The following is a 13,007-nucleotide window of genomic DNA, read 5'->3' as shown; positions in this document are numbered from 1 at the left end:
AGCCTTGTTTACATTTGTAAAAATGTATTTACAGAAAACTTATATGGCATCATCCCATAAAGTCTATAATCAGTAGCCTATCTGAGGCATTTCCTTGCTTTGGTACCACAAAAATATATTTGTATCTCTATCTCTGTTTCTAAATCAAGCAAAAAATCACAGTATTGCACTTAAATGGAAGTTTGTGGGGCAAAGCATTGCACTGGAATAAACATCAAAGTACACAAAAGTTTGAAAAGTAGCACAACCTGACTTAAACATTATAACATTAATAGTTGCACACTGCATTGAATACCTCCCAAACACCATAGACTTTCATTGTGCGTTCATAACTGTAATTGCACTTTTATTTGCTTACAAACTGAGGGCCAAGACGAAAGGAAACGTGGCTTTGATCACGGCGCAGATGCTGTTGATAGAGCTTAACTTGTTCTGAACCCGGTACATTCAATTAATCCAGAGATCTGGTTACAGCTGTGGGCACTGGATCTGTGTGCTCATGGGCAAGATGTCTAGATGTGTTAACAGATGCCTGAGGCAAGGCCAAACCACCCAACTTCAGCCTGTCCATCTGAAGGGAGATTTTGGGAGATGGGAGAGTGTGTGTCTCTGGAGAGCTGGGATACTCTGGAGCTCTTCCAGCATGCCTGGCACACCACGTGTATTTCTGGTCCAGCTCTCACATAAGGGCAGTGGAATGGGTTTGCTGCCAGGTTTGAAATTCTTTCCCAGTGATTTAATTAAATATTGGCTAAATACAAAGAGATGAGTTAGCGTTGTCTTGGTGACAGAATGGCATCTGAACTCTGAGAATGTGTCATGGGCTTTTGTTTTCAGTAGGTCAGATATATGTTTATTCTCCTCGTCGAGTATGGTGTTGAGAGGCTCCATTTAGATCAGATTATGGCTTGTTTCCCAACAGCATCACAGTAAAGTTTCTGCCTCCATTTAAGCCAGTAGAAACATATTAAAGCTCAGTCTCACTGGAACGACTGTGACTCATCTGACATTTTAGTCTCATTTTAGTCTTGTCTCTGTGGCTCAGCCCTCTCTCTCTCTCTTTCTCTCTCTCTCTGTCATTTTCTCCATCTATCGCTGTTCCTTTTTGAACAATGATCATCCTCATGCCAGTGAGTATCACATTCCTCTCCAGCAATCATGTTTCCTCTAAACTGATTGTTATTAATGTATTTGGCTTCTCAGATGCACATCAATTACATTGTTTAGTAATATAATTGTTGCAACAGCTAACTAGCAACACAGATTTATGGATGTCATAAATGGTTTACAAAAAATATATGCTCAGTTTAACAGAAACGTGACTATCAAAGCACATAGAATATTTAAAATGGGGACCATATCATCTGGGAATATTTGGGATTGTGAAAGTTTGTCTCTATATGAGAGCTAAATTGTTTTAGTGGAGAAAATTAAAGTTTATTAATATAAAAAATTACGAACACCAGAAATATGCGTAGGTCATAAAGTAAATAAGGGTCCGTTTTGATTTCATGTTGACTTTAATGTCAATAGGATTGTTTTGTGTATGTTAATTTGTAGCTTATGCATGTACAGTAGGTTAAAATGATAAATGATAATAATCTTATAATTTTTTTCATGAAATAAGATTAAAAATATATAAATATGTAATATAGTGCATATATTTAGGAAAATGCTCTCTAGAGTTCATTTTTCTAGCTAACTAACATGCTGGTTGGTTGGCTTTACGTGACATTGTTCATAATCCCATCTTTCCGCAGTTGAAACACTCCTTGAACGATTACATGAGACATTTCATTAAGCTGTACTGTATCCTTTAACATTGCTTCTCATGTTTATTCATGTTTATTTGGTGCTGTAACTAGTAATACAAAAGAAGACAGATTGGCACGCCACATTAAAGAGCTACAAACTGTATTTATTGTTGAATTTTGAAATAAAATTGACAGAATTTGAAAGCTGAGACTTTTTCAAGTAACCTGCTCTGTCTGTCAGCGCTTTTTCAGTGTCCTCTTTGCTCTGCAGTGTTTTTTCAGTGCACAAGAAAATGGATATGTGACATAAGAAAGGTGTATATTGCTGAATGTTTTCAGCATTGGCAGCAATGTGTAATGTATAGCCTTAATAGCCTTAAATTAAAGCCACAAAACTTTGATTTTTACTTTCCTACACTCTCAGAAAAAAAGGTTTAAAAGCTATCACTGAGGCTGTACCCTTTCAAAAGGTACACCTTTGTACCTAAAGAGTGCATATTAGTACCTCAAATGTACATATTGGTACCAAAAGTGTATAATTTTAGTACCTAAATGGTACATTTTAGAACCTATTTAAAGGGTACTGTCCCAGTGCCAGTTTTTGTACCATTTTTCTGTGTATGGTCTTTAAAAGAAATCAAGATAAATGACATTATTCTGCATCCTCCTTTACACAAGCGGTATATATATATATATACACCAGTAGTTGCAATGCCTGCATTGTTCAGAGCAACAGGAAAGCAGTGACCCGCTTGAGCTCTCTCCCCAGCAGAGAGTATCAGGTGTGTCAATGACTCTTTCAGTCTTTGTCCTCTCTCTTTTCAAAATGTTCCTGCCTTTGACGCCACTACGGTTATCCTGGAAATCCAAACAGTACAGCTCTGTGTTTGCCTCCGAGGTGAGGTATCTCAAATGAAGAGTTTGAGTTCTGTGCCTCAAATTCTTGTAGCACTGTAACGGCAAAGCATCTCAGATTGAAGCTTAGCATTATTGACCTCGATAGGCATGACGTTTGCGTTTGAGAGATCATTCCAGAAACTGCTCATGCCAATGTGTTCTGGCTTAAGTGTTATTACGGTGAATGTAAAGTGTCAGACTCCCAGACATAAATCAACAGATGAAAATTAATTAAATGAATTTCAAGTTAAAATGATCTTCGTTCAAGCTATCATTATTCAATTTATAATCTGTTTGTGTATGAGTCAAGATTTATCCATTCATTAGATGGGTGGGCAGAGAAATAGAAATAACTGAAAATGATGTCATCATTTACACACCCTCATGTTTTTCCAAACCTGTATGACTTAATTGATTCCATGGAACACAAAATGAGATGTTCAGGCTGCTTTGCTCCATATGTAACGGGCGTATGCCAGCTGTGCATGTAAACCTCACTCCCCTAATCCCAAGAGGCGACGCTAGAGTCTGCGGTCTTTTGCATTCTTGTTAGCACGCTTCCCTCCCTTGCCAGAGACCCCGGTTGGGTCAAGTAGGACCAGTTACATTTGGTGCCGTGACCCAGGTGGGAGTGAGGTGTAGGCGGGGGTGAGTGTAACGGACGTAGACCAGTAAGATCTGTGTGTGTAAACCTCACTCCCCTGGCCTCAAGAGGTGCGCTAGAGGCTGCAGTCTTTAGTGTCCTTATTAGTGCACCTGTCTCCCATGTCCTGTGACCCCGGTTCCAAACCCGCTCAGAGTGGGTCGAGTAGGACGGGTTACACATAATAAAAATGTTCTCAGTACCACGTTATAATAAATTTCACTAAAGTTAGCATGAAACAGACTATGCTATAGTCTTTTCTTCCCTATTGTGACATCCAAATGAAACAGACCTTTGAACTAGAAAAATGTTGCTGGGACTTGATTTTGTTGGTGGGGAATTGATTGGATGGTTGTGGTTTACTAGTGGTCGATCTCATGTGACTGACAGGTTGTCCCGCCCTCGCGCCAGTAAACACGGCATCAGAGAAGTTATGATGTTAACTGTTAATTTGATTAAAGATTATGAGGGCACATGGAATTTTAAAAGTATAATGATGTGCACAGACAAAGCATTTTATTATAAATACTGCAATATTCTGTAAAAAAATATATAATTGTCCATTTTGATTTCATGGTGGCTTAAAAGAAAAACAACATTGCTACATATAAAACGCCTAAAAAAATCCTTACTGAGAAAGTCATGACAATTTCATGTTTTATTGGCTGTATTTTATGCAAAATACAAATTTTATGTTCCAAAGAAGTGAGTAAATAACATAATTCTAAATCATGAGTTAACAATTCATTTAAACGTCTTTATAATTTGACAATAGGAGATTGTGTTTTATTTGAGAAATGTACAATCCATAAACTCTGAAAGTTATGATTCGTTGCTTGTTCTTTATCTTTTTAGTGTTTCCTTTTAGTCCTATATTGACAAACAGCATCTAAAATACTGGCAACTGGTCTACAAATACAATTAATCCAACAGTAATTACTAAATGAGTTTAAAATAGATATTATATTCTGAACTCCAGTAAAATGACCTGTATATTTGCACCACCCTCATAAATATGATGTGCCTGAGGCTCTTTACATTTATTATAGTGGCGTAATTCTCATGTCCACATGATGTTTGTTGCTGAGAATGTCTTGTCATATTTGCAGCTGAGTGTGGATCGTGATGTGACAGTATGAGGACTGACTGGCTGTAGTGTTGGACGGGGGAGGCGCTTCTGTGCTCTTTAAGCGTATGTTTTCCCAATAGAAAATTTCCTGTTGTCATACGCACCATAGATACGCGCGCGCGCTCATCTCCATCACGGGGAAGTGCGTGGAGTTGTCAAATTTTACGGAATATTCCCGAAATATCAGATTGTTTGCGTGATAGATAGCCTACATTCTGCCATCAAGTGAATGTGTAACCCGTGTAAAATTTCAGAGGACAATGTTTTGTGTGTGAGGTAAGTTGAGTCTGTTCTTTGGTTCAGAGGAACACGAGTAATCTTGTTAAACAGAGTCTACGCTGATGTTGACGCAACAGTGTATGTCGCTTTTGTAATGTTTATGTCTTTAAATCTCGGAATGTAACGTATTTACAAGTGTGTTTGTCCGACACAAAATGTTATGCGTTTTCTGCTTCTATGAAAGAAAAAGCAAATGCGCAAAGTGAAGACAAACAGTTCGCGTGCGTGGAGCTAGTTGTAATTTTGCGTGATGTTTTTGCCATGTTCTCAACGATGCTTTAATAATTTTCCGTCACTAGACTTTGAACTACACTTAGGTCCTTTCAAATTGAGCAGCCAACAGGTTCACCGTCGTATCAGTTGTAGATATTTAGTAGTAATATTTCTCATTCAAATGCTTTTTTGGAAATGTGTCATGGATGCCATTGATGGAACAGGTTGCTGTGCGTGACTGAGTCAGACATGAAGCGCTCAATGCAACAAAATACGATCTACACTCATTCACTGGCATTAACCTCTTCCTCTCACCTCAGTGTTGACATGTTATAATATTATTGTCGCTAAGGTTTTCCAGCTTTCTTTAATGATTTTTTTCCAACAATCATGTTGTTCACTCTTAACAAATAACACACTCCAGAAACTCGCAGTTTTTACACCTGATAAAATCGAAATTAAATTAAATACAAAAAATTAATTTTACATGTCCAAATAAATATTTTACAACTCAAAATCATTGTATGCTCTAAACAAGCTATATCTGGTTTGTGAACAAATAAATATTTGTGTTGCATCTTTTAAAATAATTATGTTAATCACAAATCTGTCCAAGTGTGTTTTGTTTTATTGGTACTTTAAACCAAACTATATTGTGTAAAATTAATATTCATTTTGGGATTCAGTACATTTTTATGTATCAGTCACCTTGCTGTATGGATATCGGCATGGGTATCGGTCATTGAAAAACCTATATTTGTCGACCACTTAAATAATAATTGGTCGACCATAATAATTAGAAATTCACAGAAATGTAAAAATTAACAGTGCAATATAGTATTGTATTTTCTTTTATGATTATAGAAAACCCATTATTTAAGGAGAAACAGGACTGATAGACCTGTTAGGCAGATTGTCTGTTTTATCTCCAGCATAATAAAATGTAAATCTTTAAAATATTTGCATCTAAAGTGTCACTAAATCTTTATGTTGGAATCACTTGTTGAATGAGCATGGATTGTTTCATTAGGCCATTGACAAGATTAAGCTGGTAGAGTAAACACGGCTCAGGTTTAGTTTCCTGTTTTCCACATTTGGTGTGGAAGAAGGGCTGCCATTTTGGGGCTCGAGTTTCTCAGCAGGTGTCTCTCATTCCCATTAATGCTTGCGGAGGTGGAATCAGACTCTGGGAGTATTTCCACACACAGAATCCGAGACCTGCGGCACTGAATCTGTGATGTGCACTAGTGTTGGCAGATCCAGAGTCACACACTGAGTGATGAGTGCCTGTATGGGTGCGGATGAGGTTGACATAGCAGCCCATAACTGTCATGCCATGAATACGTGTGCACGCCACTCCACAGGTGGAGAAAATGATTTACTGCGTTTGTAGCAAAATTGCTTGCTGCCCAATGTAAAATACATTAATTTAAGATTAAGTGGTTTCTTCTAATTTACTTGTAATTTTAGTGCCTTTAGACATTGTGTTTTGATAATAAAATATAAGAAGCACACATTTATCTTTGAAGAAATAGTTGCAATGCATTTGCTAGTGCCGCTCTCATGTCATTCCAAACCTGTATGACTTTCTTTCAACCATGGAAAACAAAAGAAGATATCTTGTAGCTTTTTTTCCCCATACATTTTTCTCTCATACCCGAACCACTGCAGAGTGACTTTCATATTGAGTCATATGAATATCTTTTTAGATAGATCGTTTGTTCTTTTTTTTAAGCTTGACATCCATCGCCTGGTCATTTTCAGTTTTTCAAAATCTTTTCTTTGGTGTTATACAAGACTTGGAATGAAAGATTTGGTATGATATTTTCATATTCCTACAACTGCTTCATGTTTAGAAGCAATGCATTCAGCAAAAAGTAATGCAAAAAGAGCAGGCCTATGTCCCTTCATTTCCTCTCTTTCTTCTCTTCCCACTTCTATATTCACTTACTTGTATAAATAGCTGTGATAGTCAGCAGTGAGGCCTTTGACCTTACCAGTACTTTGGGTTGCTGAGATTCATCTTTGCTCTTATATATCAAGCCTTTATTCCTCAACACCTACAGTAGTCATTGGGTCACGGCACCAGAAATGAATCTTTTAAAAAACCTTCCGCTTCCCCTCCACAATAGTTCTTAAGGGGGTCCTTTTATGCTAATTTACAAGTAAATCGTTTTGTTTATGGGGTAATATGTTTACATAATTTAACTTTTTTTTTAAAAAGCTATTTTTTTTACAATTTACATTGTTGCCGCACCTTTTTTCACCTGCTGCTTTGCTTTAGTTTTGGTTTCTTTGTGATTGGTCTACCGCTTAGATCATGTGTTGGAAATGTAACACCCCTTACCATAACCAGCGAGTATCAGCTCTGAAGGCTTCCTGAAGTACTTTAAACACTACTGTAATGGTGTCAGTTTGGCAATATCAGTTCGAGTCTGAGTTCAATAATGAAAGTCAAGAAGAACAAGATGAACCACCTTCGCATGCACTACTTGTGCAGGACGTTTCACAGTGTCTCTTACATAAAATCTCATTTATAACATCTGACCTGCATCATGCATGGTTCAGAAAGCAGAAAAAATGGGGAGAACAACAATAGGTTATGGTTGTATACTACTGAGGAACAGTGTTAAGAATACATTTTAACCACTGTTTCCTCAGTTCGTCCGACTTAGGCAGGCCAAAAATAGGGGGTTTAGATTCGGGGTGGAAAAATATTGTCTCTTAGACATTGTGACAACTCACTACTAATGCAACTTGACCAGGAATTATTTAAATGAGAAATATTGAGATGTGTACATTCCTGGAAGAAAACTCAAGGCTACAATCGAGGCGTTTCGGGGAGTTCAGAAACAGTGTTTACTGATATAGAGAATAACTCCCTTTGGAGTGACTTTGTGCTTTGTAAAATTGCAGACCTTTTTCATGCTCGAACAGCAACATTACACACTCAAGAGTTGAAAGTAAGTTGAAAATAAAAAAGCACAACACTCAAATATGCACCAATGACATTCGTTCACAAGATAAGCAATAACAAATGACATGACGACATCTGAACTGACATCCCAGATCCGGCTCACATCTGGTACATGTGGATTCAATGCGGACCAGATGTGAGCCGGATCTGGGCCGACACTATGTTGCTGTCTGGGATGACTATGATGCCATACTTGATTCGAAAGCTACAATTTACCCAAGAACACTTAGTCACAATGACACTGCCCGCCCTTTAGTGTTAACAAGCCCATAAGCTGTGAAGAAGAGTCTGTGCGGCACCACACGTGGCATCCGAATTCAGTGATTTCAGTGTGAGAATTGAGTGACAGCCAGAGAGAAGAGAGACTGTGTGCCCGTTTGAAAGGATGGTAGAGACTGTAGATGTTATTGCGATCAGAGTCCCTTGAGAATGGCAGGCGGGCTGTTTTTCATTGATGTAGAGGAAGGCTCAGGGAGACAGCCAGCACAAACTGGGGCAGATGGGTTTTATTAATGCAAACACAGTATAGCAGACACAGTGGCAAAAGGACCATCAATTTATGGAAGTGCCCTTGTGCCCAGTGTGCATTTCAGGAATACTATCAATTTAATGCAATTCATTAATACAATATTTGTTTATTATTAGATCATAATCATAATTATCACATAAAAATATGACATTAACAATATATATATATATTATAAATATAACATTGTCAATTGATTAAACTCAATGAAATAAAATATATGGTGAAACGCACAGCAGAAGTGGCCATATAAAGCGTCAAGCCATCTGCAGCTCTGAAACACGGTGGGGAACTAGCACAGCACAGCTGCCGTTTGCACAGACATCAGATGTAATTCTAATTTAACATGATTGGTTTGATATTTGTGGCATACTATTAAGGGTCAGTCCACTGCAAATGATATGAATGTTATAGAGCCCTCAGGCATGACGCAGCACACAAGACATAAGTAGACCGTCTGCCTTTCAATAAAACATGTTGACGTCTGAAAGGTAGGCTGTAAAAACAGATGCTCTACACTCAGTAGTTGTCCATGCCTGCCAGCGACTCGAGCTCAAGAAATCGGAGGATGCAGATTAAAGCACACTTGGAATCCACAGGGGCTTCTGAGGGCCAAAATTGACGACTGAATGATTGTGTTACCTGAGAACATGATCGTTGGGTCCAGAACACAACCTTCCGCTGTGTGCTTCACTCACATTTTCAGAAGACAAAGAGTTTTTTCAGGCATGCCTTTACTCCGATCACAATGACATGTTTGTTGGTTAAACCCCCAAGGCATGCTAGAAATGAACTTGTTCTAGTGCATTTTGAAGTAATTTTATATATGTGTTAGTGCGTGATAGGGACATTGATTTTAAGCAAGTCTTTTAGCTCGGGGTGTAAAAATGCATGCATCAATCTGACAAAGAAAATTCAGTGCATCAATTATAATGATACTTAATTATAATGATAAAATTATAGTAATACTCTTTGCGTTCATTAATGGATGATTCTTCAATTAGGAGCACGTTTGACAAGAACTCTTGAAAAATGTAACTTCTTCATCCATGTTAAAACATTTATTGCATATCCCTGAATAAAGAACTGATCATGGCCTTGGATTAACCTTAAATATGCTGGTATAAAGTAATGGGAATTTTAAAATCTGAGGCAAAAAAGTTGGATCATCTTAGACTTGGACAACACAGGTTAATTAATTCAGGTCTTATTTAACCTTGATTGAGTCGTGTTTAAAGTTATTGTAAAATACTCTATAAACACATACATGTCACCTCATTACAATAGTATTACTGCACCAAGCATGCTTTCCATTGCATGTGTGATTCTTGGCAACCTTTCTGCTATTTGTTATCAATAAATTATTACATTTTTGTTGCTGTGTGTTTATTTTATGAGATCTTGCCAGGTATGCTCAACATGTTTCTATAAAGACAATAAGTCCACGAAGCTGTGGATTGCAGTGATTCTCCGCTCTGCTTCGTGCCTAACAATGCCCTTCACTTTTCATAAAATCACTGTAAACCACAACTTCTTGGGGCAAAATAATTTATTCAGATTGAACCAAACCATGACCAAATTTAAAGTTTCATAATGTATGGATTTTTTTTTAGTAAAGAATTGTTATTCAGTCAAATCATTGTCAGCTTTACAACTCCAAAAGGTGTTTTTCCTGTAGACTGAGGCACTGGGCTGCCCTCTTGTTCTGTGCGATACATCAAGCCTCTGTCAGACAGTGTATTCGCGTATAACAGGTTTCGAGCCTTGTTCTTGGTTTGATTAATAAGGGTTCTCCAGGCTCCAGTAAACACTTGCTCCGTATGGCCCCCACACTCTCGTGCACAGCTCAAGGGACGTGAGTCTGACAGAAGGGCACATCTGCTGGGTACATACAGCAATTACGTCCATTAAACCAGCATTCAGCCATGCTAATGTTGTTTTACCATCGTCGAAGAAGCTTCAGTCATCGACTCTTGTAAAGCACCTCTCTGGACTCTTAAAATGTCTTCAAATTCAAATGGACATATGACTCAAATGTGACGTGTGAACACTGCAGATCACTGATTGGTCAGAGAGAATCGTCACTACCAGCATCATTGGATTTGCAACACAAGACACCAATCCCACTAGATATAAATAGTCAACAGCCACCATTTGTTCATACAACTTTTTTTTAAACGACTTGCTTTAAACGACTGTTCGTTTGTGTTTGTCACGTTTACGATGATGTCACGGCAGTAGCCTATAGGCGGGGCAACTATAACGATCAGTCTATAATCCCATCCACTTTAAAACAGTAAAACTGTAGTAATTTCTGAAATGTTCTTAAAAACGAATCATAAAATGTCCAAATGCACACACAAAAATCCCTAAACGCATTTTATAAATCAGTTCTTGAATCTTAAATTCAAGCTCTATGTGAACAAGCGCCTCAATTTCACATACATGCTTTTCAGTTGGCGTACGCAAAAGAACATTTTCATATCATAATTTTTGCCTTTATACATCTAAATGTTCCTTACTTATGATGTAATCTGATCATATGAGCTTTTACGACTAACTAGAAGGTTATAGGTTCATAACCCGCAAAGGACATACGATGTATAAATTTTGTGCACTTGTTCTACAACAAACTACTTGTTATTCCAAACCAACTGACTTGTGTTGCTCTTGGTTTGTTTTAGGTGCACCCAACGGTCTGTATGATCTCATCATTCACTTTGAGATGACCACGGAGAACTGAAAGACATCCTGGCGCCACCTCAAGGTTTCTATTTCTCTGTCTCCTTTCTCCGCTCCTCTATGGGTTCCCGAAGTCAGGGGTTCTTCCACCACCAAGATCACCATCACCACCACCATAACCATCACCGCAGTTCAGTGGTGCCCACGGCTGTCCCGCGACTGGTGCCCGAGACCAGCAGCCTGTTGGGGGGCATCGCCCAGATCACTCCTTCCCTGTTCCTTGCCCGGGGGAATGTGGCATCCAACCGCAGCCTCCTCCTGTCCAAAGGGATTACCTGCGTGGTGAACGCCACCATCGAGCTGCCCAACTTCAACTGGCCGCACATGGAGTATGTGAAAGTGCCACTGGCCGACATGCCTCATTCGCCGATCTCGCTTTATTTTGACAGTGTGGCTGATAAGATCCACAGCGTGGGCCGCAAACGGGGAGCCGTCCTGGTGCACTGCGCGGCTGGGGTGAGCCGCTCCGCCTCACTCTGTTTGGCGTACCTCATGAAGTACCACAGAGTTTCCCTGGCCGAAGCTCACGCCTGGGTCAAGGCCCGCCGACCCGTCATTCGGCCTAATGGAGGGTTCTGGCGACAACTCATTGAGTACGAGAGGAAACTGTTTGGCAGGAACTCTGTGAAAATGATCCAGACACCATACGGTGTCATTCCCGACGTGTACGAGAGGGACCGCAGGACCTTGGCACCTTTCTGGGGCTTGTGAAGAGGGGTTTGGACTTCGGTTCAAGCGTAGAGGACAGGTCCGACAACCCATCTTTGACTCCATTGTCTTCCGGGCTCTCTCCGTACGTCCACGTGTCCCTTCTGCCAGAGTATAAAGCCAGACGGTAGTGCTTATGTCCATTTTCAAGAGGAAGAAGTCACTTTGACTGCATATTTCATGAGGTCAGGAGTTATAATTCATCCTTGAATGCTGAAATGAATCTTGGCGATGATAACGGTTTTTGGAGCACTTTGGGAACCAAGTGTAGTGCTGAGAATCAGAAATTCAAGACTTACAAAACGTAATATTCTGAGGATGCTGTTTCACTTTCGGCTGTCGTCTTTGTTGAGGCAGCAGTCTGATCTTGATAACTGGTAGCATTTGCAAATAATATATATACATATATATTAAAAATATATTATATTCCAAGGTGTATTTAAAGGTGTGCAGAAAAAAAAGTAAACAAAAAAAGACAACAGTTTTGGGAAGTTCTGTGAAGAGTTAGAAAGAAGCTGAAAAGTTTAACACCTTTGTAAACTATTTGTGTATATTAAAGGAAAATTTAATGAGCATACCATAAACCCTGTGTTGGAATCTGTGACGTCATTGTGAATACAAAACAGTTGCATTTTGAAAGGTTGAATAAATATGGCAGTCATAAGCAAGTAATATTTTCAATGAATAATATTTTGTCTATTTGGTCTTTTTTGCAATTCTACTCAGTTTTTAATTTTTAACTCAATATGTTTCTTTCCAATGTTTTCTGCAGTGAAGCAGTAATTATAACCGGAGGACATGAGTCTCAGAACTCCTAGCAAAGCTTTTACTAATTCATGTTAAAAATAACAAACTTCATGTAAAAGAGTCCAGATTTAATTAGTGTGATCAAATGAATAAAGGGTGTAAAATTTTAATGCATTCCTTGTGCTTTTTTCAGGGTTCGTTTTGTTTTTTTACTTGTTCTTTTGAACACTTTTTAATATTTACATCTTAAATGTGTACAAATTACAGCAATATTACATAGTTTTACTTGTTGATAAAATAATATATCCCTTTAATCTGTATACAGTACACGGCTGATGAACTGGCTGTTGTTAAATGGATGGAAGGCCTTTCTTCCATCTATGATACCTAAA

General features: G+C 38.6%; 1 protein-coding gene across 1 annotated transcript; it reads left to right on the top strand.

Moving 5' to 3' along the window:
• The first annotated feature begins 4,558 nt into the window (after nt 1–4,558).
• On the top strand, nt 4,559–12,006 carry dusp14 (dual specificity phosphatase 14). Its single transcript, XM_079611536.1, has 2 exons — nt 4,559–4,699; nt 11,103–12,006. Exon 2 carries the CDS (start codon nt 11,221–11,223, stop codon nt 11,869–11,871), a length of 651 nt encoding a protein of 216 aa, XP_079467662.1. The 5' UTR covers nt 4,559–4,699; nt 11,103–11,220; the 3' UTR covers nt 11,872–12,006.
• The last annotated feature ends 1,001 nt before the right edge of the window (nt 12,007–13,007 follow it).

The sequence above is a fragment of the Phoxinus phoxinus genome, assembly GCF_949152265.1.
Source record: "Phoxinus phoxinus genome assembly, chromosome: 4".
Lineage (NCBI taxonomy): Eukaryota > Metazoa > Chordata > Actinopteri > Cypriniformes > Leuciscidae > Phoxinus > Phoxinus phoxinus.
The sequence above is the reverse complement of the archived record's forward strand: the minus strand, read 5'-3'. Positions and strand labels throughout refer to the sequence as shown.

Bases quoted from the DNA above. Each gene is read 5' to 3' on its own strand.
- dusp14 (XM_079611536.1), top strand. From the start codon at position 11,221: ATGGGTTCCCGAAGTCAGGGGTTCTTCCACCACCAAGATCACCATCAC.